The sequence below is a fragment of the Mustela erminea genome, chromosome 17 (assembly GCF_009829155.1).
Source record: "Mustela erminea isolate mMusErm1 chromosome 17, mMusErm1.Pri, whole genome shotgun sequence".
In the NCBI taxonomy this organism is placed as follows: domain Eukaryota; kingdom Metazoa; phylum Chordata; class Mammalia; order Carnivora; family Mustelidae; genus Mustela; species Mustela erminea.
The window spans coordinates 65,828,993-65,854,860 of NC_045630.1; the positions used below are offsets into that span (position 1 = coordinate 65,828,993).

Below are 25,868 nucleotides of genomic sequence, written 5' to 3' on the forward strand. Positions count from 1 at the left end.
AATGCCCCCACCAAAGTCAAATGTCTTTATTTTATATAAAAAAAATTTGTACAGTTTTAGTTCCTATGTTTAAGAAAAAAAAAACTAAAATTGCCATTATGTTTCGATCCACTGCAAACTGTAAAAACAAGCTTTTTATATATTAAAAAAAAATTTACATTTTACAATTTTCTACATGCATGCACAAGGTCTCTGTAACCCAAAAAAAGAAAAACGAGAAAGAAAAAGAAGAAGAAGAAGAAGAAGAAGAAGAAGAAGAAAGAAACAAATGAAAAAGAAAAGAATAAAAGAAAAACCTAGATTCAACAGTGGCAAATTCTACATTTACAATCTCACTTGGAAGGGACCCAAAACAAGCCCCCTTCCTTTCGCGCACAGAACAACAGACCACAACAGTCACACACCAGGACCGAATCCATCAGCAGATGCTGCCCTGGGGGAAGGGCAGGGGAAAGAGAAGACAGACAGACAGACAGACGCACGGACGTACAGCGCGGAGGGGTGACGGAGCTCCTCGGGCCCCACAGAGGAGAGAAGCGCAGACTCTGGGAACGGGTATTTAGGATGAGAAGGTTCTGAGGGGTCCCACTGTCTCTTCACAGGTACCGTGGCGGGGTTGGGATGTGGAGCGCGAGATGAAAGGCTCAGATGGGACAGAGATGGGCAGAAACAAAGAAGGATCAAAAAGAAAAAACGAGTCAACGGAGCGTGAAGGGTCGTGTAAGAGAAATGGGACCCATGGGGACAGGCGGCGTGGCGAGGTAGGTGAAGGCCTGACGTGCAGCGTCCCCGGGGCGCTCCAAGGTGATGACAAGGAAGGCCTGGTGGGGGGGCGGGGCAGCTGGGGAATGCTGGAGACCCGGCCACACGCCCACCCGGGGTCCTGGCGGAGCGGTGAGGGGCCACAGGTAGGTGCGGCCCCCACAGGAGAAGAGGAAGAAACCCCAGCATGGCAGGAGCGGCGGAGCAGGCGGGACAGTGCCCAGAGGGCCTGGGCCCGCAGCAGTTCACAGCATGAAGACAGCTCCCCGTGCGGAGAAGCAAAAGACACACACAGCCGAACACTTGACAACTCATCCTGACATTTCAAAAAATAATAATAATTATTATAATAATCGTCAAAGAAGACAAAGATACCACAGTTCCGACGCAAAGGACCAAAACGCTACCGTTCTCAGTCACAGCCCTTAGTGCTTAGAGAGTTGGGGGAAAGTTTGCTTTTTGTGTTCAGAAAAAGGAATGAAAAAATCACAGTGATTAAAAACATGGCAGGTTCTGAAAAGAAACACTCCCCCACCGCTAACGTAGGGCCACAACGAGGATCCCAGCCACCTTCGGTCCGCCCGCCCCAGCTGGGTCCGCCCGTCGCACCAGCCCCCGCTCCTGCCCACCATCCAGGCCCCATTCTCCAGGATAGTGAGGTATTTAGAAATGCGACCCAGGAGAGACTCCTCTGAAACCCAGTCCTTGCAGAGAAGAAAAGATACCTTCCCGCAACCCCCAGGACAGGACGCCTTTCCCTCAGGTGCTGCCGGAGTCAGGCCCCAACCCACTGCCGGGCGGACAGCGGTCAGCATGCACCCAAGAGCCCTTGTCTGGGAGGCGGTGCGTGCACAGATGTGCTTTCTCAGAGAGGATGGCCAACATGAGGGCTGCCCCTCCACGGGCGGGAAGCCTCCCCAGCCAGAGACCAGTGGGGATCTGAGCCCAGGGGGCACTCCGCGTGTCCAGAACCAGTGAGTCTGCCCGAGGATGGGACCAGGAAGGGGCCCGGCGAGTTACTCAGAGGCCCGGCCCGGGGGCCACCCTCCAGCCCTGCCGCCAATGGTCCGCCACGGGGATCCCGGCTGGAGGTTCCAGTTCCCTTGGCTAAAACTACACGTCTGAATGAAAGGCTCAGATTTACACTGAAAATATGTCTTAGAAGACCAGTGAATTTTGCTCAAAAAGAGACCTAAACTCTAGAGAATTCAGATCGGGTGTAGAGACCACAGAAGCTCAACGGGGCGAGGGACAGAAACCCACGAAGGCAGCGATCCTGGCCCCTCCCCCCAGCACTGAGAGAGACGAGCGCCCAGAGAACCAGGCAGGGAGACAGGAGGGGACCCTGGCCAGCCAAGGAAAAGAGACCCCTGAGGCAAAGAAGTGGGCTTAAGGCAGGGGATGAGGAGGAACTACCGGCTCCCCCCCAAACGAGATGAGGCAACAGGTCCCTGGTGCGGAGAGAAGACACACGGGGGTGTGGGAGGGGTCGGGGAGGAAAGAAAAGCGTTGGTCTAAGACCGCAGGGGTCATCGGGTCGTGGGCGGCGCGCCCCTGAATCAGGGCTGGCGTCTGCTCGCCATCCTGCCCCCGGAAGGGGAAGCCTGGCCCAGCGAGGCGGGAACGAGGGTACAGGCAGATTCAGGGTGGGGACCCGCGATGTTCCCCAGATCGCTCCCATCCTTCCCTCAGAGGCTGCCCAGCACGACCCAGTGAGGGAAGGCGCCGGCCCCCACGGCCCAGGAAAGGTGGTCACAGAGGGTTTCCGCCTCGTCTGGCTATGGCCCCAGAAGACCGTATGACTCAGAGACGGAAGGCAGACACTTCAGGGGTGAAGGGCAGGATCCCCCCTTGCTCTAAATGTGTGTGGCTGTGCGGGGGAGGCTCCGACGATGACCACGGCAGGGAGACCCCCGACCCGGGCCGAGTCTGGGGGACGCACGGGTACCCTGTCCCGAGGACTCAGCGATGGTACCGGGCCGGCTGAGTGGGCAGGAGGAGCGGACGACCCCCCGTCTGGAGGAGTTTTGGCACAGTGGCTCTCGGGAGTCATGTCTGGGCCCCCGGGACACCTCATCGGGGCCACAGGCGGAAACTGCTACCAGAACCTGGTTTGGGGGGGCGCTGGGGGCTCAGGAGAGACCGCCACCCGGGAGGGAGAGAGGGAGAGGCAGGGCTTCCTGCACGATGACACCAAGTGAGGGCTGGGGACGGAGGGCGAGCTTCCCAGGCTCTGCTGACGACGCAGGGGCCTCTTGAGGCTCCCGTGGGGCAACCAAGGAGGAAGGGGGCAGATGGGTGGGGGGTCAATTCAAGTAAAAGGAAACGGGGGCAGGGCCCGAAGGGCGGCAGAAGCGGGGGCCGAGCGCGCCCCCGCCCGCAGGGCCTGCGCCCCCGGCCCTGCGGCTCCATCACACCGAGGTCTCAGACTGCAACCTCATGACAAACTTGTGCGACTTGGGGTCCACAAACTCCTCGGAGAGTTTGAAGAAGGGGACCTTCTTGGTGCTCACCACCAGGCTAAAGTCCTGGCGTTTCAAGAGGAAAACGATGCCGTCCTTGAGCCCACTGGTCACCGGCTCCTCGCTGACCAGCGTCCACTGTTTGGCCAGCCAGCGCTCCTTGTGGTACTGGATGGTGGGTCCGGCCGCCAGGTACCGCTCCAGGAAGGCCTGCGGGGGGCCAGGGGCTGCATGGGTGTCTGTCCCACCCCCCCACCGCCTCATGCCCCCAGCCCGGGGCACGGCTTCCAGAGACAACCAAGACGTCCCCCAGCTCACGCTCTGCTTCCACACCGTCTACAACAGAGCAGAAAGGGGCAGAGCTCCTCTGCTTCAGACCCTCGTACGAAACACGGGGAAGCGGGGCCCACAGAAGAGGGGTGTGCCCCAGGGTCAGGACCTGCGCCCTGCCACTTGCCTGCACCAGGGTAGGCCACAAGCCCTCCCTGGTCCTTCCTTCCCCTGCCATCAGCTCTCACGGAGGCTGTCACCCTGCTCGCCGAGGGCGGTTCAGGAGGCAGTTCTAGGGGCTGACCATACAGTGGAGGCGGGGGGGGTAATGGCTCAAAAAAAGCTCAAAGGGGCTGGTGAAGGGGCAGGGGGACTCGGTGCAGCGACCGCACAGAACTTGCAGAGATGGGAGTCAGGTCTCAGCGGCCCCGGAAGAGTCCAGAAGCCACCCCTGTTCCTCAGCACCTGGGAACTTGACTCGGAGCCAAGATGGGGGGGGGCAGGGATGACAGACGAGACCACGGGGTGGGGGGGGGGCAGGGCCGTGGGGCGGGTGCGGTGAGAGCACCGTGGGAAGGTGGGCGGAGCAGGGAGCAGCGGGGTGCTGGCAGCGGGGTGCTGGCGGCAGGGTGGGCCTACCTTGGGCGTCATGTCGTGGGTGATGCAGAACTCCAGGTGCTGGAGGATGCTCTCCATGGTGTGGTAGGGCTGTTGCTTGGTGGTGCGAAGGTACTTCTGCATGGCCCGAGCCATGGAGGCAAAGATGGCCTGTGCCGCCTCCCGGGGGTCCATCACCTCCCTGGGGTTCTTCTGCTCCTCCTCCTGCAGCCGCTTAATGTGCGTGAAGGCCTCCTCCACCGCCACCACGAGCCTGGGGGACAGGAGGGGCCTGGACCACACGCCCACCTCCCATCTTTCCCTCGGCTCCAGCCCTCCAGCAGCCTGCGCGAGGTCAGGGCTCGAGGTGGAGACCCGGAAGCACACAAACCCACCTGAGCCAAGGGCTGGGCTATGGGGGCGGGGGGGGGCGTGCACACACACGGTGCGGTGGCAGGTGGGAGGCAAGGCAGGAAAGAGCTATAGAGCTCCAGGAGCGGAGCGCAGGGAGTCCAGTGTCAGAGCTGGAGACCGCTAGGGCCCGGGCTCAGGGAGAGCAGCAAGCCTCGCGGGCAGCCGCCGTGCTGTCCGAGACAACCCCCCCCAACCCCCGTCACACTTCGCTGGGCAACAAATGAACAGGCACAGAGCAGGGGCAACACTGACATCCGTCTGGGGGGTGGGTTTGCAAGGAACTGACTACAAACCAGGAAGAGAGAAAGGCAAGAACACGAGGGCCGGATGGCCGAGGTGAGCCCACCATTCCCAAGAGACCCGGACGGCTACAGACTAGTGGCTAGACTGGTGGCTAGAGACCTGGCCACCAGACAGAGAATGAAAACGTCCGTGTCCATCGAGACAGGCAAAGAGGGAAGAGGACTGTAATCCAAATACGGCCGAGGAGGCGGGAGTCACCCGTGACCCACGGCGGGTGCGGCGATGAGAAGCTTCACGCCGGCCCCGCCGCAGCAGGGGTGCGTCTCAAGGACTGTGTTAAGGGGAAGCAGCAGAAAGAAGTCAATCTGCGTTACAAGCATACGGGGTGCCCTGTGGCTCAGTCGGTGAAGCACGTGCCTTTGGCTCAGGTCATGAGCTCAGGGTCCAGGGATCGAGCCAGCACTGGGCTCCCTGCTCAGCGGGGGGCTGCTTCCCTCTCCCTCTCTCTGTCAAATAATTAAATAAAATCTTAAAAAAAAAGAAATGGCACTGCTGGTCTTTAACCTATGGCAGGGGACACCAGCCTCATGTCAGGACAGAAGGGATAACTTCCTCCCTTACAGCCTGGAGACCGTTGAAGGAGGGGCAGAGGGCACAGTGGGTGGTCAGATCCTGGGGCGCTCTCCTGCCGCAGGCCCCATGGAAATCCCAACAAGCCGCGGTGGGACACGGCAGCAGCAGGTACTTAAGAAAGACTCTTCAGGCCTGACTGAAGCGTACGTAATAATGCGGACAGGACAAAGGGAGGAGTGAGGACAGTACTGCAGAATGTACCAGATCTGAGCGCCAGAACCTCATGTTTTGCGGGTAAAAGGTACCATCCGCTGAGCAGGCCTCCAAGAGCTACTGACTTTGGCCTGCCACAGACCGAGGACCTGACCTGCGGGACTGTGAGCTGAGAAGCTGCGCGGGTTTACAGCGCACAGCGCGGGGGTCTGTCCCGGCAGCCGCGGGACCAGACGCTCAGTCCACAGCCCTCGTGCCAGGCACAGATGCCCACCCGCACCCGGCCGGCGCCCAGACCCACCTGGCCCGCCGCTTGCGCACCCTCCGCTCGTGCTCTGCCTCCTCGTAGTAGTACTCGTTGTGGCTGTTGTCCCGCCTCCGAGCAGCCGCCGCGATCACGGCCCGGGACTGGCCCGTGGAGTTGTTGGTGCTGTTTTCTGCGCAGGAGCAGGACAGACGGGCACAGTCACCTCCCAGCGCGCTCGCTCCCCAACCCAGGAAGTCTGGAGATGGCAACCTGACACGTCGCAGGAGGACGTGCCCACCCCGATACTGCTGGCACCCCCAACCCTCCTGGCCACGGCTGGGAGAGGCCCACAGGACGGCCACCAGGAGGGCCCTGGAGGGCAGGAGTCCTGCACGTGCTCCCCCGGTGCAGGGGGACCTGGAGCTCAGAAAGCTGAGGGCTCAGGACCAGGGCCGGGGAGCAGAGAAGTCAGAATGGGGGGACGGGGGGTAGCGCGCCACAGCACGGGGGGGACAGCAAGCAGCCACCTGGCGTCCGGGGAAATGACAGAAGAAAAGGGACCGGGGAAAGCAAGGGAAAAGGCTGAGAGAAACGGGGAGCAGGTACCGCGCCCTGCCTGGGACGGACGGGAGGGCAGGGGAGCAGGGCCGCTCACCCTCTCCGAGGGAGTACACCTTGAAGCCAGACACTTTCTTGGCCAGGACGGACTTGGGCAGGTTGAGGAGGGCGGGGTTGTAGACAGGGAAGTCATGGTAATACTTCTCCAGGATCCACACTGCCACTCGCTGGATGCTGTGGGGGAGACGGCGGGAGGGGGAGGGAGAAGGGACCAACAAGGGGGGCCGGGGAGGGAGACGGCAGGGCAGGTCGGCAGGGCAGGAAAGGACAAGCACAGGGACAAGCTGCTTCCAAGAAGCCTGGCTCGGGGCCCAAGGTCGACTTACTAGGCTCGCAAGCCTTCCCTGGGGGGCAGGGCCTGCTAGTCCTTCCCTGCTGCACTGAAGCCCAGGGAAGAAAGGGCACGGGACCTGGATCCCCACAAAGGACCACCAAGAGTCCCCCAAGATTCCCTCCGGGACCAGGAGGTGCTCCAGATAACTCCGCATGGGCCGGGGGAGGGGCAGAGGAACTCCCCCGTTATCTCTCCCTCTGCGAGACCGTCCTCTGGTCATTTCATCCCAGCAACTGCGCACTTGAGGGCTCACCAAGGCTGTGCCTTGGTTTCGCGCCCCACACCTTTTTCCTCTTTGGTCCAGCCCTCTCTAAGGTCCCCAGTGGCTCACTGCTTGTTCTCTCCCGGTTCCCAAGTCTCAGCCCCACCTGCCCCGGGATCCTGAGCTGCTGAAAACCTACCACGTGCAAAGTCCCTACTGCGGCCTGCGGCCCCCCAGCTCCTCACCGCCGCCCCCACGCCCGGCTCTCTCCCATGCCCCCTGCAGACCCCCAGCCTCCCCACCAGGCCCGCGCCCACACCTGAGGTGGCCCACATTGTAGAAGCGGCTGGCGCCATCGGTGGAGCGCACGACCTTGAGCGTGAACTGGGGCTGCAGCTGGCGCAGCTCCAGCAGGACCACGGCCAGATAGTGCACGAAGAGCAGGGCGTCCACCAGCGACACGGCGAACTGGACGACGCCCTGGTAGCTGCGCTCGCGAGCGTCCAGGATGCGCACGCCGTAGAAGAGCCAGTAGGACACCACGAGCAGGAAGACCAGCACCATGAGCAGCGCGCGCAGCACGAAGACACGCGGCAGCGAGGCCTTGGGCCGCCGGAAGAACAGGGCCCAGCTGCCCAGCAGCAGGATGAGCAGCTTGAAGGCCACGGAGATGAAGAGGCCCTCACAGGCCGTCCCGCAGGGCTCCAGCTCCTCCCGCCACAGCAGCGGGGGCAGCAGCAGGAAAGCCAGCGGCGTGAGGAAGGACAGCAGTGCCAGCGTGGCCCCCGCCGCCACACCCAGGTGACGGGAGCAGTCCAGCGGGACGCTGTCCTCCATGTCCTTGGCGATGCGCGTGAGGTCATCGTGGGAGATGCTGTGCTCTGAGGTGCCCGTTACCACTGTGGTCGTCTCCCCCCAGTTGTCATCCTACAGCAGGAGGGGCGGAGGCATCGAAGGGGGATTGGGGAGGAGGAGCCGGAGGCAGAAGAGGAGGGAGAAGAGAATGGAGGGGGGGAGGAGGAGGGGAGAAGGAGAGGACAGGGGAGGTGGGGAAGGGGAGGGGGAAGAAGGGGAGGGGCAGGGAGGGCGGACAGACAGCCAGCACAAGAGAGAAGAGACGGCCATCAGCCAGTGTGCAACCACCCAAGCATTACCAAGATCCACTCTGGCCAAGCTTGGCCCCTGCAGGGCTGGGACCTCTGAGACCTGGACCAAAGGGCACACAGCAGAGAACTCGGGAAAGAACACCGATGCCCAGATCTCACCCAAGAGGAAAACCACCTTTTTAAAAAAACCCAGATGATTTGGGGGCGCCTGGGTGGCTCAGTCGGTTAAGCATCTGACTTCAGCTCAGGTCGTGACCCCTGGATCCTGGGGTCCAGCCCTGCCCACGGTGGAGAGTCGGCTTCTCCCTCTCCCTCTGCCCAACCCCCGGCTCACGCTGGCTCACACTCTCTCTCAAATAAACAGAAACTTTAAAAAATAATAAAAAAAACAAAAACCTGATGATTTTCACGTTCATCCAAAACTGAGAATCACTGAATTCACTCAACAATCCCTAAGTCCTGTATATCCATAACACGGTCTGTGGACCAGCAGCGCGGACACCTCCTGGGAGCTGCTGGAAACGCGCGTCTCAGGCCCCAGCCCATGCCGACTGTGCGGGAACCTGCATTCTAACAAGGCCCCCGTGGACCACTCGAACGTTCGGGGGCTGGCAGGGGGAGCTGAGGTGCCCCGAGGACATGCAAGGTGTTTGTACCAGGAGGAGAGTCAGGCACGGCCAGCTGGAGCGGGAGCAGACCACATGCAAACTGGGCTAAGCTAGAAGCACCTACCCCCCAGACCTCGAGAGCCACTTTAGGTTTCTGACCAAGGGGGTGACCTGAAACAAAGCAGCGTGGCAAAGGCCAGAGGACCCTGGGGGGCGAGGAGGGGAAAGCAAGTGATCAGTGTAGGGCATGGAGGACGGACACACTTAGGGCCACCCCGGGTCTCTGGTCGGCCCGCAGCACAGCAGCTGCCTGTTGCTGGACGCAAGGGGGTAGACGGGCTGAGGGCCCCAGTGTCCTTCGGAGTGGGGTTCACTCAAGCAATCTCTGCTGCGGCCAGACACCATCCCACAGAGGAGCTCCCAGTCCCCCAGTGGCCATCAGTGCCCACACCCTTCACTCCTGGACAGCACGGGGACAACGTCTCAGGACCAGGACACCGACTGGGGGGTGTGGAAGATGCCAGGCAGGGTCAGTGACTGGGCCTTCCGAAGGACGGGAGGAGTCTGATCTGATGAAAGGAAGTGTGCGCACGGAGCACGTTCAGCTCGAGGAACTGGGTCTAGCCCTCACTCTAGGCTGACCCGCAGACACGCTGCCTACCCTCTCCAAGCATCAGGGGTTTGTCGCCTCCTCCCCCACAGCAGGTGAGCTGACCATGTCTCAGGGCCCCTTCAAGAACTCGGGAGGCCAGGTCTCAGGGAGAGGACAGGACTGGGAAAGAGGGAGAAAGAATACTTCCCTTAGGTACTCATCTGCTCCCAAGACCCAGGAAGTCCCCACATCAGACACAAACTTCTTGTGAGGGGAAGGGGCAGGGAGTCTCCAGCCCCAGAAGGAAGCTCGGGAGGCACATGAGACACAGGCAACCCCAGAGTCACCTCAAATCCTACCTCTGCCCTAATCCAGCACAGCGTTCTGCCTGCTGGCCTCCCTGCTGGCGAGCACAGTGGGCCACAGAGGTTAGAGCAGGAGCAACCTGCTCACCGGCCCTCTGGGAATGACTGTGTCCTTCTGGCCGCCTTCTCCCCCTCCTCCCGGTCTTTTCTCCGCTGACTCCGCCCACACCTGTTTCCCTCCAGACCAGGCGACGCGATTCCGCAGGTGAACAACAGAGGGCGCGGTCGTGCCCACGCCTCCGGGCTCAAGGGAAACTCCGCCCACACTTTCAGACCCCACCTGCCCCGCAGGGCCCTCCTGCTTGCGGTTCCCAGCCCACCCGCCTGGCTGGCCTCAGCCCAGAGGAGCCAGGCGATTCGATTCCCAGGACACAGCCCAGGTCACCTTACCTCTCTGACACCGGGAGGCAGAGGTTGCTGCTTCCAAAGGGATCTCTACAGAAACTCCCTGAATTCTACTGAAGCAGGGTCCTACCCTGGGACACCAGCAGAAGGAGGTGTGACACCAGATGCCCTCCCTAATAGGACCTCTGTCCAAAGAGCCCAGGTTTCCAGGCCCCGCCCCATCCGTGGACCTCCCGCTTCACGGAGCAGCCCGAAGTCCCCTAGCCCGGAACCCGTGCCCACGGAGGCTTACCCGTTCATCCCCTCGCGTGGACTCGTTGTCCAGCAGGGGCTCCCCTGGAGCCTGGATCGTCACGGACTTGTCACCGCGGCTCCCATCGCGGCTCTTGGAGCGGTGCCGGTCCCGGCGGTCCCTGCAGCAGGAGGCCAGGCGCGCGGGCACAGAAGATCAGAGGGGGGACCTGGGTCTTCTCAGCAGCCCCCGTGCACACCCACCTCTCACGCACCCCCAACACACCCTCCACCACGCACATCACCCCCACGCGGGCCCACCTGTGCTTGCGGGAGCTGCGGGAGTGGCCTGACTTGTAGGAATAGCCCGAGTACTGGGACTCGGTGTCCATGGCGTCCGAACGCCGTGCCTTGTAGCGCTCCAGGGCCACGGGCTGGGGCCTTCTGGGGGGCCCCACAGCCGCCTCCTTCAGCACCGGCTTCTTCAGGCCAAGGGGCACCTTCAGGAAATCAACCGTCACCCTGAGGGACTCTATCTTGCTGGACGGGTGGGCTTGTCTCAGAGAAAATCAAGCGGCGTTCCTGAGAAAAGGAAGCAGCTGGTTAGCAGCCGGAGCTCCCTGGGAAGTCAGGGCTGAGAAGAGGACCGTCCCCAAAGGGCAGCTGCAGATGGCCTCGCCATGACCTCAGAAGAGTCCCTCCAGGTTCGCGCTCTGTCCAGCGCGCCCAGTTCCTCTGACCTTGCCTCCTACAAAGAGCACTCCTTGGCTGTGCCAGCGGGCGCAGGAAAGACGGCCGGCAAAGACCACTAGGAAAGACCCGACCCTGCACGCCCCGGGGCCAAGAGCCAGGGCAACGCTTTCCTTATTCTCAGCCAGGAAACCCAAGGCTCAGAAAGAGCAGGTTCTGGCCAGCTGACAGGCTGGAGCAACAGAGACTTCACAGAGCAGAAAGCAGCTGGCTGCTGTCCAGGCCTCTCCTTCCCCCTCAACTCCTTGTCCCCTGACTCACAGCTTCCAAGGATGCCCACAGAAGGAGGGCTCCTGTCACCATCTTGCCAGCATCTACATCACACAACCAGGTCAAGCTGGCGGCTCCTCCTGAGGGTCAGAGACAGGGTGTGTGTGTGTGTGTGTGTGTGTGCGCGCGCGTGCACCGGCACATGTGCACGCACACAGACTAGGGGACAAGGTCAGGAATGGAAACCGTGGATGACGTTGGAAGCAAGCGGGGAGTAGAAGGCAGCAGGAACCATTCTCTAAAAGCCTCACGTCCGTGAACGGCAAGGTGGAGGCAAGGTCCTGGCTGTGTGTGCTCGGGGCGGCGGGCTCTTTCTGCATGGTCACCTCCATGCTCCGCGGAGCAGAGCCAGCATTTCCTTCTCCTGCTTCCCCACCCCCCACCCACATCCTGCGGGGCCCCCAGAGCCCAGCCCTCCGCGACCAGCAGTCAACATGGTGCCATCTCCCCTCTGCCCCTCCTCTGTCCCTCCTCTGTCGCGCACGCACGACTCTGCCACACACACATGCATTTCCCAGCCTCACTCGCCAGCCAGTGGACTCACTCTCAGGGACCGCGTGCACTGTGCTCCCCGCGAGGCCCCAGGGATACGGCGCGGACCTGACACCGCATTCCCGGGCCGGTGGGGCAGGTGCACACTGACCAAGGAAACTGGAATACGAGTAACTAACCACTGCAGTGATGACAGGAAAGGAGCGGAAAACCAGGAGGGGCGGCACGGGGGGCCGCGACCAGAAACTGAGTGCTTCTGGAAAGCTTCTCAGAGAACGGGACACCTGAGCCTACAAGGGGAGCAGCAGCGAACCAGGCAGAGTGCAGAACGGCAGGGAGGCGCGCCCGGGAAGACCGAGGGCGGCAGAGCTCGGTGTCTATCAAGGACCAGCAACGGCCAGTGGGACTGGAGCTGAGGAAGAGGGTGGTGACAGGGAGCCAGGGGCCAAGCTTATCCGAGATCCTGGGCCAGGCGAGGAGCTCACGTTTTATTCCAAGCGCCAGGGGAAGCCCGTGAAGGATGTTAGCTGCGCGGGCAGGGGCTGGGGAGAGAGCAGACGTGGGAACACGCGGACGGAGGCGAGCAGGCCTGGAGGTGACAACAGCCGGCTGTGAGACGTGCTGGTAGGATCAGCAGGGCCACTGGGGTCTGGCTGAGGGCAGGGGGTGCCCGCGCAAGAGAGTAGATGGCGGTGCTGTCACGTGGGGAAGGGGGAGCCAATCTGAAGAGGAAGGCCATGAGCTCCGTCTCCGATGGGCTGAGTTCAAGGCCACGAGACAGGCAGTCAGGGAGGCAGTGGGGTTCCTGAGGAGCCAGACCCGGGAAAGTCTGAGCTGGAGGTGCTGACGGGGTACAAGGTGGGAATGGGTGGGACCCCTGGGAAGAGGAATGCGTACGGGGGATCTGGGAGGCCCTGTAAGAGCAGGCAAAGCGGCTGACAAGGCACGGCCGGAGGAGCAGGAGGGCCAGAAGGGATGCCGTGGCACCAAGCACAGGAGGGCGTTTCGAGGTCGCATGCTGTCATAAAGTCAACAATGTTCAGAACCGAAACGGGCTTGCCTTTGTGTCTTGAACTTTTCTCCAACTAAGCCAGGTCTTCGGCAACCGGAGCACGGGAAGCACGACCGAGACCCGGCTGTGTCCGCCCCACTCCCAGGGGCACGCGGCAAGAAACTGGCACTGACCTTGGGAATGCACCCGCTGCTCTGACGCCCAGGGACCCCACCCCGACTGTGGGAGATGAAATCCATCCCGCCATTCCTTGGCCCCCCTACCAGCTACCTAGAGGCAGCCCCATGGCCTCGCCATGCCTGTCAACAGCCCCATGTCAAGGCAAGCACGTGACTGACACACGTTTAGGGGACAGAGACACAGAGCCTCAACCCAAGCTGAACCCTTACTCAGTACCGTTGCCATGAACAGGCACCCTGTCCACAAACGACACGCGGGGCTCCTGCAGCCCAGCTCCCGAGAACCCTTCCTCCGGGCTCACGTCTCCATAGGTACCCGCCCTCCGTCTGCAGCCTACTCTCGTCCCCAAACCTGAACTCCACCGGGAGGTTCAAGAGAACAGGTGGGCTCCAGACAGGGGGTGGAGAATGAAGGGGAACAGACCTGTCCTCGCCTGGGTCTGGACTCCGCACCCTCTCCGTCCTGCCCTTAATGCTCACGTCTCCCGGAGCCAGTGGCACAAAGAGCCGGGGACGCGCGTCCGAGGCTCCGCATTCAAACCCCAACTCTCCCGGCCACCTGCTCCGTGACCACAGGCAAGTTACCTAACTTCTCTGTGCTCTGCAGCCTGGTAGGCTCATCAGTACAACAGGAAAACAAGGATGCGTGTTTGATGGGGCTGCCGTGAGGACCCTGGGGTGAAATGCTTCTCCGTACGGCTCAGTTAGAATTAGTTAAGGAATTAATACGCTCTGGCTCCAGGGTCGCCCACGCTCGATCCCCAGACACCTCCTCTGAGACTTGGGGGAGAGGTGGTATAAATAAATCCTGCTGTGGGGACTACTAAATAAAGAAGTCTCACACGCGCACACACACGCACTCACACGCACACACACACAGCCCTGGCCAGGACCACTTCAAACACACCCAGGAGGGAAGCCGATGCCATTGTGTTTCTCCTACAGATAAATTTCAAACCAGACAAGGGTGCCGGCCCCTCCCAGCCCTTTGTTCGGAGCTGCTCAGCCTCAGCCCCTACCTTCCTCCCAGCCTCGTATTAAAGACCCAGCATACGCCCTGCTCCCCTGGCCTGCTCCACCCACCCCTTCCAACCCAACTCCAGATGCCCCAGAAAGCATCGGAACGTGCTCCTCCTTCCCCTACCAGAGTGGCCCGAACGAGCCCGGTTCCTCAGAACCTTGCCTGCTGTCCCCCCGGGCACCCGGGGAACTAACCCGAGTCTGGAGAGGCCGGGGGAGGGATGGGAGGGGAGAAGTTGCCCTTGTTTCATCAGCTCAGGAATGGGGGTCTGCAGGGTCTCCCGGGTGGGCGGGTTCCCAGGGAAGAGGGTGGGGGAGGGGAGCCCTGGATGAGACCAACAAGTGGAAATGTCAGAGGTGGACCTGGAGGGCAGCAAGAGCCGGTGCGGATGGGGGTGGGGGGGGGGGACTGGTTTGGGGTTGGGAGGCTGGGAAAGGGAAGCGTGTCCCACTGCGTTCACCTTGCCCCCACCACCGACACACATCACACTCACTCAGTTCCCTGCTCAAACCCACCATGGATTATCTGGGGTTAAAAGGAGGCCAGAGAGGAGAGAGGGAGAGAAGGGAGCCTGTCACAAAAACAAGACCCTTCTCCCCCCCAAAGGCCTTTCAGAAATAAAATTAATGGAATGTGTCTCAGTACCATCCCAAGGGGATTGGGGGGAGGGGTGGGGGGGAATGTGGGGGCTTTTGTCCCGGCTGCCCAGCTTCTCCCACATTGATCACCATGGCAACCAAAGCCCCCTGTTGCCTAGGTGATGGCAGCCGGGTCCTGGAACCCATACCCAGCATCCAAAGCGAGAGAGGTTGTGAAGGTGGGGGGGCGCGGTTAGGGACAGAGGGGGAGAGAATGGGGTTTCTCCTCTGGCAGCCCCAGCTTTTGTCTGAGCCCTGGGATCGGGTTTCTTCAGGAAACAATCAGAGGCCTTTGGAAAAAATACACTCAGAACCTGGCAACAGGCAGAGGGAACAAGGCCTTGGGGTGGGTAGGGGGGTTACAGAGGGGAGGCTGGTGTTGGGCAAAAGGGAGACTGAGATGGGACCCTGCCCCTTTGCCCCCCTCAGAGGCACAGCTCAGGTGGACAAGGCACTGGACACGGACACAGGCACACCGTTGTGGGGCGGGTGCTGGGGACCGACGGCCAGCCACCAGGCAGCTAGGCTCACGACCTCCTCCACCCGCCATCTGGACCAGGGCCACCCCACCACCCCATCCCAGCTCCTTCAGGCCTGGGGTGGGGAACGGAGGCGGGGCAGCAGTGTGGGTGGGGCTGGGGGCGTGACTCAGCCTGGAAAGGAGAGGTGCGAGCGGAGGGGACGGAACACAAACGTGTACTAGAGAGAGCACCTGTTATTCCTCATCTCTAGGGAAGACAGGGCTGGGGCAGTAGACCAGCTGCACCACGGAAGGTGCTTGGGCTGGACCTTCCCGCCGCAGCGGGAAGAGGATGGCAAGAGGACAGATGCCGACAGCTCTCCTGACTCTGATGGGGCAGCGCTCTCGACAGGCCCACTGTTGAGACAGAGGGCCTTCCTCTTCTCCATCCGAGACCCGGAAGGAAGGGGCGTGATCGCCTCCTTGGACCCCTCCTACAGAGCAATCTGTGGACACTGGCCCTTAAAGGGCTGTGATCCTATGCAAGAGCCTGGGTCTGACGGCCTCAGCCTCCCCCCTCCTGCTTCCACCCACAGCTAGGTGTGGACGTGTGAGTGCCCTGGTCCCGTGGTCCCTTCAGCGTCACCCACGACAGCCCCGCTGTCCAAGGACATCGATGTGAGTTCCACGCCAAGTGCCGGCTGGCCACCTTCCTGGGTGGCAGCAGGGTCCTACCTCCCCACCCAGTGTCCAAAGAACTAGAAATCTGTCAAGGAAGACAGAGCACCCTCCCTGTCAGCAGGCTCGTGGGGGCAGGGCAGAGACGCAAAGTCGTAACTATCCTTCTTCAGACCGGTGGTGTCTCCTCTTTGCCATGAGACTCATCCGTGTGCTCAATCCAGACCCTGGCAACCACTGGTGGTGGGGAGAGGGGTCCGGGGTGGCAGTGAATGTGGTGACCTATCCGGCTGCTGCACAGGACAGTAAGGTACGAGAACCCCTAACTGGGCCCATGTAGACCCGCTCCCTTCCCTCCCCTCCTCCCAGGAGGGAACCGCATGGACCCATCCAGCACTAACCTGGAGGAAGGCGGCCTTCCAGAGGCAACCCTATGTTCCAAGATAAAAACACGCAGCCCAGAGAAAGACACCTCGGCCACATCTCGGGCACGCCTGTTTGGCCTCCCCCGTCAGACCTCACTAAAGCTCTGGCTTTGCGTGCTCCTCTCAAGAGCGACACCAGGTTCCTCCATGAGACGCCTGGTCCTCGGAGTGGCCAAGGCTGTAAGGCCAGGATGGGGAGAACTCGCATGGAACCCTGCCCCAGCCGCTCTTCTCACCAGGGACAAGGGACAGACCAGACAGGCCCAAGCCCAGACAGTGCAGACCAGAGCCCTTGCCCTCAAGGGCTGGTTTCCGCCCCAGCCCTGCCCCACCCGCTTGAGGCTCCTGACGCTCCCCCAGCCAGTCCCCAGCCAGTCCTCAGTGGTGGACAAGCCCTCCGTCCCAGGAGGCCATGCTGGGTTTCCCCATCACAAGAAGAATCAAGGCGAGAAAGGCCAGGAACAGACCCAGGCCCTACACCAAAACATGGCTGCTCCTCATTCCTGCACGTGAAAAGGGTCCCAGGGTCCCTGGGTGAGACCAGAGGGAGCAGCTGGATCTCAGAGGGCTGAGGAGGAGGAAAGGGCCGGCCTGGGGCGCACCCCCCCACCCCCACGAACCAGGCACTCTCCCAGGACAGCCCCAGACATGAGCTCACCATCCTCCCAGCCCCAGGGCGGGGGCAGGACCCTTCTCCTCCCTGGGCTGAAAAGCAGGGATGGTTGTGCTTGGGTCCCTGTGGCGACTGTGCTTCTAGCGCAGATGCACACGGCCAGACCCTGTGCAAGGAGCCCCACTGGGGAGAGCCCACACACCGGGCTCCTGGCCAGGACACCTGAGGCTGCATCTCACGGAAGAGGAGCTGGGGGAGCCAGAGCCAAGCGCTGCTCCTCTACTTCCTCAGTCTTCCTCCATCTCAGGCAGGGGAGATGTAGGCACCCTCCCATATCCACAGACGCACTGCCACGCACACACACATACACCCACACTCCTAGCCCCCTTTGAAACCTCAACGGGCTCCTGCCTGCCCCACCCAGCTCCACCCGCCCCGGCCAGGCAGGTTCTGCAGAGACCTGCTTGGCTTCCTCTCTGGCTCCCCCACCCCCAACCCTGCTGGCAGAAAGTCTCTGTCCCCCAACACACCATGCACCCACACCCCAGCACCCCGTTCCCTAGCCTCAGCCAGCGGAGAAGGGTACCCTGGGCTGGGGGAGGGCAGACTGCAGAAAGGGTGAGTAATCACTCTGGCACCTGTCCCAGGTTGGGGGCCAGAGGGGAGACAGGGTGCCAGGCACGGGGAGAAGGGAGCCAGGGCTTCTAGGTGCCCGGATCACGGTTTCATTTCCACCCAACAGGCTGGCCCCACAATTCCCACCCGTCAGGCTCCAAACTTCTTCTTCCCTCCCTCAGCTGGGGCGAAGGACTGGCCCCTACCTGCCCAGCAGGTGAGCTGCGGAAGAGCCAAGAAGGAAAACAGGCACCTCAGTTGTCCTCAGGGACAGGAGAAGGCGGACCCCGGGAGGTGAGCAGGCTACTCACAGGTCAGCTCCTGTGCGCTCCACACCCCCAGCCTTGCCGAACACAAAACGCTGCTCTCCATAGCCTACCGTCTCAGGTAGGCCCCCCGTGACCCTGACTCCAGGAGGCCCCCAGCCTGCTCGCCCAGCCTCTGCCATGGAGCAGGAGGTGGCAAGCAGCTACTTGGGGAGGAATCCAGCGGCCCTCGGGCTGACATGTGGTGGGGGAGCTGGGAGCGAGGGCCACAGACCACGAAAGCTGGTCTGTACGGGAGAAGCAGCAGGGCAGGCCTACGGTGTGAAGCGGCGGGACAGAGGGCTTGGGCGGCAGGCCTGGCTCTCCCCACTCTGGAAACCCTCCCCTCACACACACCCAGGGGCCGAGATCCGGCAAATGACCCAGCTCCTGTAGAGGAAAACCAGGCCAGCTGACAGGCCTGCGTACCAACCGACCTCCACCATCTTGACTAAGTCACCACCTGAGGTCTCCCTCTTCTGAAGGAGCCGGGGTCGGGAGAACTCACGTGGACCCCAGCCCTTCTATCTGCCACCTCCCGTCCTGGAGCAAAGCACGTGACAAAACAAGTGTCTCTGTTCACACTCGGTTGTTTTTTAAGTTACCGCATTCACACCTCGGGCTCTGCACCTGTTCCCGTCCAACCCCCAGTTACCCTAAAAAGCCAGAGGCCCCTCCCCAGACTCACACTATCTTCCGCCTAGGGTCGGGAAGCCAGGAGCCCTCTGGTGAAAGTGGGGGTCTGAGGGATATTTTGGGGGTTGCTGGAAAACACTACAGACAACAAGGGCCAGGCCCCTCCCAATCACAGACAAGACCCCCGGGGCTGGAGCGGCCAGCGCCCGCCACGTGTGAAGGGGCCCGCAGAGAGGAAGAGGCCGGCCCCTGAACAGGTTCTGCCCAGGCTGCAGCCCGGCCCCCGGCTCGTGACCAGGAGGTGCTGCTCCTCCAGGAGACCCCCTAGGCCCAGCCTCAGGCGCAGCCGTCTCTCCTGGAGCTGACACAGAAACTCATGTCCACCCTCCAGGAGACGGGCCAGCTATTCAAGTTCAAGATTAAAGGCAATAATGAGCAAGTCAGATTCCACCGGAAGGAGGCAGGGGCGAAGGGGCGCTGTGGAAAACGGAAGAGCCGAGTGTGGCGCACACAGCGCAGCCCCCGGGGACGTGCCGCTCACCTTCTCTAAACCCGCGTTCAGGCCAGTGAAATGGAGGAAGAGCTCCTACTGCAGAAGGTTAAGAGTTTTCCACAAAATAACGTATACAGAACATCACGGAGTCGGGAACAATAAAACGTCAGTTCCCACCTATTCGTCCTTTACAGGGTGCACCTGCCATGGTCCCACTTGTGGTTCCCATGGCCTCCTTGTGAGAAAGACCCCAGCCAGAATAAGACGGAATCCCCTCTGGCTAGAGCGCTGGCCCCAGCCCCCGGGGACCCGGACCTCACCCTAATTCCACCACGGCCAAGCACTGACTGAGAGAGCAGCCAGAACCCCTCTTCCCATGCTCCGTCTCCTTCCTGGGGTGAGGGTGCGGGGCTGGCCCAGGCCCCCCATCCCCCTCTTCTCCTCCCTCCTTCCACACTTACAGAGACCGGGTTGCAGAGACCGGGCCGGGCTCCAGTCACCCCGCCCCCCACTCTCCCATAGGTGCCAAGCCCGGCTGTGTGTGCAGGGGCTGGGGAAGGGGACCCCACGTCTGCCACCCCACCCCAGCCCCCAGCTTCTCCCTCCTCTCCCCTCACGGCCCACCCTGATTACCACGAGGTCCTTGGCTCTGCTGATTCCAAGCCTGCTTCTCCCAAACCCATTCCCGGCCGTCCTGTCTGTAATTACCAGCCTCGCCAGGGGCACCAGACAGACACAGCAACACCTCATTTCCAAAGGGCCCCGCCACACAAGGCCTCTGCCTCCTACTCCGAACCAAGCAGCGTGGGGCAAGGTACGGAAAGATGCTCCTGGACCCACCTCCCTTCTCTCCGGATCACAGGAGGGCCGTCTGGGTCAGGTCACCAGGAGGCGGGCCAGAGCAGGGAAGGCTGGAGGGGGCGGGGGTCTGCAGGGGGGCGGGGGGTTGAGTAGGATTCACCCCCAGGCTTTTCCCTGACCTCCGCTACTAAAACCTCCCCGTGAACAAGGCTCCCAACCTGGAGACGGTGAGAGAAGAAATGTCAGGTCAATTCAGAGATGGGGAAGTTGACGTCCGGTAGAGCTGAAGGACAGGTAGGGACGACGGCAGATGTGAACAGGACGGAGCCACCTGGGAAAGATGAGGAAAGGGCAAGGAAGTCCCACCCTCCGCGCAGACCCTGCGAAGCGGCAACAGGATCCCAGACTCTCCCTCCCTATTGCTTCCAACGCCACCAACCTCAGGGGACTTCCTTTTACAGGCAGGGAAACTGAGGCCAGGTCCCCACCGTAACCTAAGATCCAACAGTATCATGCTGCGTGCCGCTCAGCAACACCCCCGATCCTTCAGCACGCACAGCGTGGACCTGCAGAGCCCCCGCGGGCCCCGCCCCGTCTGCCCGGCTCATACTATCCATCCTGCTAAGGTCCAACCACACCATGGAATACGATTCAGCCGTGAAAAGGACTGAGGTTCTGACACCTGTTCTCACAGGGAGGAGCCCTGAAGAGCAGGTGCCCAGCGAAGGCAGACAGACAGACAGAAGAGGTCACACGTTGTATAATTTCATTTCTATGAAACATCCTGAACAAGTAAATGTTCTGAATGAATGAAGACCGGTGGTTGCCAGGAGCAGGGGTGCAACTGCTTTGCAGGGACAAGTCTCCTTTCGGTGTGGGGGAAAGGCTTTCAGACAGAGGTCACGCTTGGACAACACTGCCAACGTACTAAATGCCAAAGCGCACTTTAAAATGGTCAATTTCAGGGGTACCTGGGGGGCTCCGTCCGCGAAGCATCCAGGTCACGATCTCAGGGTCCTGGGATCCAGCCCTGCATCCGGCTTCCTGCTCAGCAGGGAGCCTGCGTCTCCCTCTCCCTCTACTGCTTGTGCACTCTCACTCTCGCTATCTCTAGCAAATAAAATCTTTTGTTTTTTAAATGGTTAATTTATGTTATGTGAGTTTCACCTGTTCAAAAAAACAGCCAGCGAATGGCACATCTCCTCCCAGGGCCTTCCCGGACACCCACGGCAGGGCCGAGCACTCTGGCTCCAGGCTCCGGAGGCCTCCGGAACACACCTCCACACGGCACTCACGGGGCTGCAGCAGCTCGACGTGTTTCCGCACGTCTCCCTGTGAAAGCCCGTTTCATCCGCCCCTCTCTCCGCGGCGCTTCCCACGGCGCCGGGCAGACAGCGGGCAGTGCCCAACGTGGTCTGCCAGGTGAGCCAGGCCAACACCTCGCTCTGCTCCCCAACTCAGTGCTGCCCCCCACCATGATCAGCGAGACCCCAAACCACTCCACCAAGCGCTCTCTAGGAGCCAGGCGCCGTGCGGAGGCTCTCCGTGCCTTCACTTAGCCTCGTAAACCAAAGAGGTAGGGTGTACTATTAACTCCGTTTTACGGGTGAGGCTTCAAAAAGTTACCTCCTCTGTCTGAGGTCTCAGAACTCAAAGGGGCAAAACTGAGAAAGCAGAAGCAAGCCGAGAGCCCGGCAAGGACATCACCGGGGGCCTGGGGTTCCTGCAGGAACGCCCCATCTGGGGTTGGAGGACTGTGTCCTAAGATACATAACAGGCTAAAGAATGGGGTTTAAGAACTTGCCCCACATTAGGGCACCATGAAGGACTAATTCCAACCAACGCCGTGAGGGTGCAGGGAGCTGCTGGGGGCAGAAGGCACAGCAGAGCAGAGAGGAGTCCCTCCAGCTCAGAGGGGAGGAGGAGCGTCCCCGAGCTCACCCCTCTTCTCCCCACAACGCTTCTGGTCGCCAAGTACACACCCCCCTCTAGCCAGAAGGGCCTCTGGGAAGCCAGATAAACAGATAAAAAGTCTGTCCTGCTCTAGGGCCAGGAAAGGGGGCCCTTCCTCAGACTCTGAAGGAGCAGAATTTGCTGAGGGCCACACCAGAGAGGCCTGTCTTGGAGGAATCGGCGGAATGACTGTGCAGGAGCAAGACAAGGGGGCAGGAGGAGCCAGTGTGGCCACTGGTCCCAGAGAGGCCCCTGCCAGCCTCTGAGCACAACACCGCCTCCTTGGGAGGACGCCCCACCGGCACGCAGAGAGCCCGAACCCCCCATCCTAGATTGAAGAGCCCTGCTCACCACAGGAGCCCGCCCCGTCAGGTGTCCGGCTTGGGGGTATCACGCATCTGGTCCTTCCTGCTCTGCCCACAGCCCTAGTCCCAACATGTTCTAACTCCCACTACCCTCATCCCGGAGTTTTAGGGAAGCCGGGGAGCCCTGGGGACTAGAGAAAGAACATTCCAATGGTACATGCCCTTTAGGGAGTCAGACATTCCAACAGTGTAGTTCCTCAGAGACCCTGATAAACTTGCGCGGTCACCACCTTCGCCCCTAAAACTGGGCGGCTCCCCCTCACTGCTGCGGGCGACAGGGCAGCGTCTGGGAGGGCAGGGCAGAACAAAGCGTGCATGATCCGCCCCTTCCCTTCACCCCAAAAGAGAAAGGACAAGAGAGAGGAGAGGCAGAGGGGGTACACACTGCTTCTGTGGGGAGAGGTACACCCACTTCCCGGACAGTGCTGACCCCCCCCATACTACCAGGATGGTGAGGACGGCCTCCAAGGGGTGCCCCCCCCCCCGCAACACACAGTCATTCGCCCCCTCGCTGCCTCAGCTCCTGGTCCTCACCCTCGGACCGGGCCCCAGACCACAGCCCCCCCACCCCCCGCCACGCTTCTCACCAGGGAAAAGGGAAACTAAGGATCCACACAGACGCACCTGCAGAAACTCTTGAGGAACCCCCATCCCCCCACCCCAGGCTCCCCGGAGCTCCCACGCCCCCTTCTCAACCCCATGGACAGACCCCCCCCCCCCCCGTTCCTCCCCCGGTTGTTCATCCCTCCAGCAGGCTGTCTGCTCTGGCCTCCTCTGGCCTCTAGCCCGCACCAAAATCCCAGGTCCTCAGGAACCGTAGGGTCCTGGAGGCAGGTCGGAGTTCGTGGGCTCTGAAGTCAAGGACTCCACGGCAGGGCGCTTTCCAAGACAACTGTGGCCTAGGGGGCTGAGCCTGGGCTCTGGAGAACCAAGAATGTGGGGAGGGGGGCCCCTCTTCCTTCTCTCCCGGACCCCTCCAGGGCCTCCGATTCCTCTAGGACTACAGCCAGAACCCCTGCTCTCTATGCCCAACAATATACGCCCTTTTCTAGAAAAACCCACCTCCCCAAACAGGCACCTCTTCCGACGGCCCACTCACTCCCACTTGCCGTTCTTGGATACTTAAAGCTCTCCCCTCGCACCCCCGAGAAAGCCACATCCGAGAAGCTTCAGAAGCATCCAGACAGCTGTCCCTTCGGGCTTTCTCCCAGGAAAATCTGCCTGCAGAGGCAGGAGGATATACCCCCAAAACACACTCAGAAACCCACACACGCCTAAGACAGTACCCAGACTGCTACGTACCCATCAAGGCAGGGTCCACACTAGAGAACGGATTCGCTCGCCCCCCTTCCGCTGCACAGGTGCACGCACACCTACCCAGGTGTGCCCCATTCTGCTCTCAAACACCCACCTTCCTCAATACCTACACCCTTCTTTCCCAGAAACCCCTGTGCAGTTCACACACACAGACACACGCCCCTTCGCCCGAGTATCCACATAAATGCACAGCCAGGCACAGGCCGATCTGTGGTCCGCCGCTCTCCGGGTGCACACGCCGCCACAGAAAAACGCCGACACCTCCAGACCCAGGGGCCCACCTGCAGAAACACGCAGCACATCCCGGCGCACGCACACGCACACTCACACACACACAATCACGCACACTGAGCCTCCACCGATGCTTTAAGACTCACTAATGCAGAGCCCCCAGGCCCCCCAAATGGGTCCATTTGAGTGGGCAGAGGGTCGCCGGCGCCTGTCCCTGGGCCCCCTGTACACGGTGCCCGCCAGCCCTGGCCTCGAGCAACACACGCCCCCTCTGCTCTCCTCGGTCGGTCCCAGGCTCCACAGTACACCCCGAATGCATACCTGCCCCGACCCTCCCACACTCCTGAAGGTGTGTCTGCACCCCTAAACACCTCCCCCTCCAGTACCTCCAGACTCCGATCCTCGCACTGCCTCTCCCCCCACCTCCACACACACTCCCGGTCTCCGGCTTCAGCCGGCTCCCCCGGGATCATCAAGGCCCCCGCCGGGGCCCCGGGCCCAGGAAAGTCCCTGGCTCTCCAGGCCCGGGCTCCGCCCCCTCCCCACGAGCCCCCCGCCGTCCGCAAAGTTGGGGGGGCACTCCGCCGTGCGGTGGGAAAACGGACCGGAAGGGGGTGCCCCGAGCCCCCGCCCCGTCCCCCAGCAGCCATCCCGCCCGCCCACGGGCCGGGCACCCCCGGGGCCCCCGCACGATCGTCCTCCTTTCCTGTTTCTCGTCCTCCTTTCTTTTTCTGGCAAACTTTGCCCGCGCCCCCGCGGCCCCGCACTCACCGCCGCCGCCAAGTGCCGGTGGGCTCGGCCCGGCGCCTTTGTATCCGCAGCGCTCCGGGTCGCGGCGAACTCCGTGCTCGCGGACGGGCAGCGCGGGCGAGGGCGGCGCGGAGGGGGCTCCGGAGCCGGCCACCCCCTCTGCGTCCCAGACCGCTGCCTGTCCCCCTCGGGGCCCCGGGGGCAGGGGCCGGGGATGGGGGCGCTCAGGCTCCCATGGCGGGGCCCAGGAGCACGGAAGCGGGGACCGGGAATCGCACCGGAGCCGCCGGCGGAGCTGGGAGGGGACGGGCAGGGGAGCGGGCGGGGGGCGGGGGCGGGGGGCGCGCGCTCCCGGGCGCCGCCTCCTGGCTGTTCCCGCCGCCGCGCCCCTCCCGCCGCCGCGCCCATTGTCTGCGGCCCGGCTCTTCCCGGAGCCGCCGCTCCCCGGCCGGCGGGCCGCCCGGGACGCGCGGGGCCCTCCCGACCCCGGAGGAAGGCCGCGGCCCGGCGACCCCTGCCCCGAGCGGTGACCCGGGAGGCCTCCATCCCCGGCCAAGGCCCAGCCACAGCCCCTCCCTCCCGGGGCGCCTTTTTCGGACCCGCCGGTGAGAGACGGAGCCCCCGGGACCCCCGGGGATGGAGGTGTGCGTTCTTGCGGGCCACAGACCCGGCGACACAGAGTCCAATCTGGGACGTGGGAAGATTGATTTCCTCCCCCACCCCCCCAGGGCTGCGAGAAGGGAGGGTAATTTCTGATTTTAATTAGTGGCAGGAGACGCTCCCCGCTTCCCGTGCATACGGGGATTTCCCTGACACCAGCACCACCGCATCCCACCCCCCCTTCCAAAAATAATTTAATTACTCGGTGTTCTAGCTGCGAGCGGCGACCGCCCAGTCAGTATGGGACGCTCCCTCATTAACACTTTTTTCCTCCCCTCTGGTTTGAGCGTAGGGATTAATTACAAAGGGAACCCTGCCCTGGGGGAGCGAGGGCGGGGGAGGCGCGGGGACAGGGAACTTGTATGGAGGGGAGAGGGGTGCTCCTCCCAGGAAACCTCCAAAGGCCTATCAGGTCCTTAAGCCCAATCACACAAGCTCTGGACCCTGGGGGATTCAGATACCTTGGAGTTGGGGTACTAGACAGAGACTGTAGGTATCACAAAATATCCCACACAACTGGGGCATTTCTGCCTTGGAGCATTTCAAGGAACCAGTTGGGCTTCATGAAGCGGGCCAGGGGCTCCGAACCCACCAACAGTCTCCCCCATCATGAAAGCCTGGGTTGTGGGAAGTCCCTATTCCTTTTGGAGTGAGCAAAAGCTTTAAGTATTATTATATTATCCTATTACTGCTGCGCAACCCTGCGCTTACCTAGAATAGTAATGTTTCAAAAGTACCTTTGCGTGCTTCTCCCTTGAGGGTCCTCTCAGCATATCAACATCTTCGGACTTTCAGTCCTGATACCTTCTCACCCAACCCTGTGATTAAGAAGTCCCAAGGGAAGAAGTTTCTCACCCTCAGTTCCTCACTTATTTGGGATTTCTGCTCCTCCCTGATGAGATTTTTTTTTTCTCTGACACTGAAGCTCATCCTTCACAGTTGCCCATTCTAACTTAACCAACCGCAAGGACAGAGCCACCTTTCTCTGCACTGCTAGCGCTCAAAGCTGGAAGACCTTAGGA

At 61.7% G+C, this 25,868-nt stretch overlaps 1 protein-coding gene across 12 annotated transcripts; it reads right to left on the minus strand.

The window, feature by feature from the left end:
- On the minus strand, positions 1-25,664 carry VANGL2 (VANGL planar cell polarity protein 2). Of its 12 annotated transcripts, none has more exons than XM_032317483.1 (11): positions 24,208-24,520; positions 19,789-19,901; positions 19,610-19,697; positions 18,818-19,004; positions 10,504-10,764; positions 10,244-10,364; positions 7,255-7,862; positions 6,437-6,573; positions 5,836-5,971; positions 4,134-4,365; positions 1-3,434 (listed from the first exon to the last, which is right to left on the minus strand). In XM_032317483.1, the coding sequence occupies exons 5-11, from the start codon at positions 10,572-10,574 to the stop codon at positions 3,174-3,176; spliced, it is 1,566 nt and encodes a 521-aa protein (XP_032173374.1). In that variant the 5' UTR covers positions 10,575-10,764; positions 18,818-19,004; positions 19,610-19,697; positions 19,789-19,901; positions 24,208-24,520; the 3' UTR covers positions 1-3,173. The 12 variants fall into 12 exon arrangements, with proteins under 12 accessions (XP_032173374.1, XP_032173375.1, XP_032173376.1 ...); XM_032317484.1 differs by lacking the exon at positions 24,208-24,520 and adding an exon at positions 16,084-16,285 and having other exon boundaries at positions 19,789-20,603; XM_032317485.1 differs by lacking the exon at positions 24,208-24,520 and adding an exon at positions 20,542-20,557.
- Between the last annotated feature and the right edge of the window lie 204 nt (positions 25,665-25,868).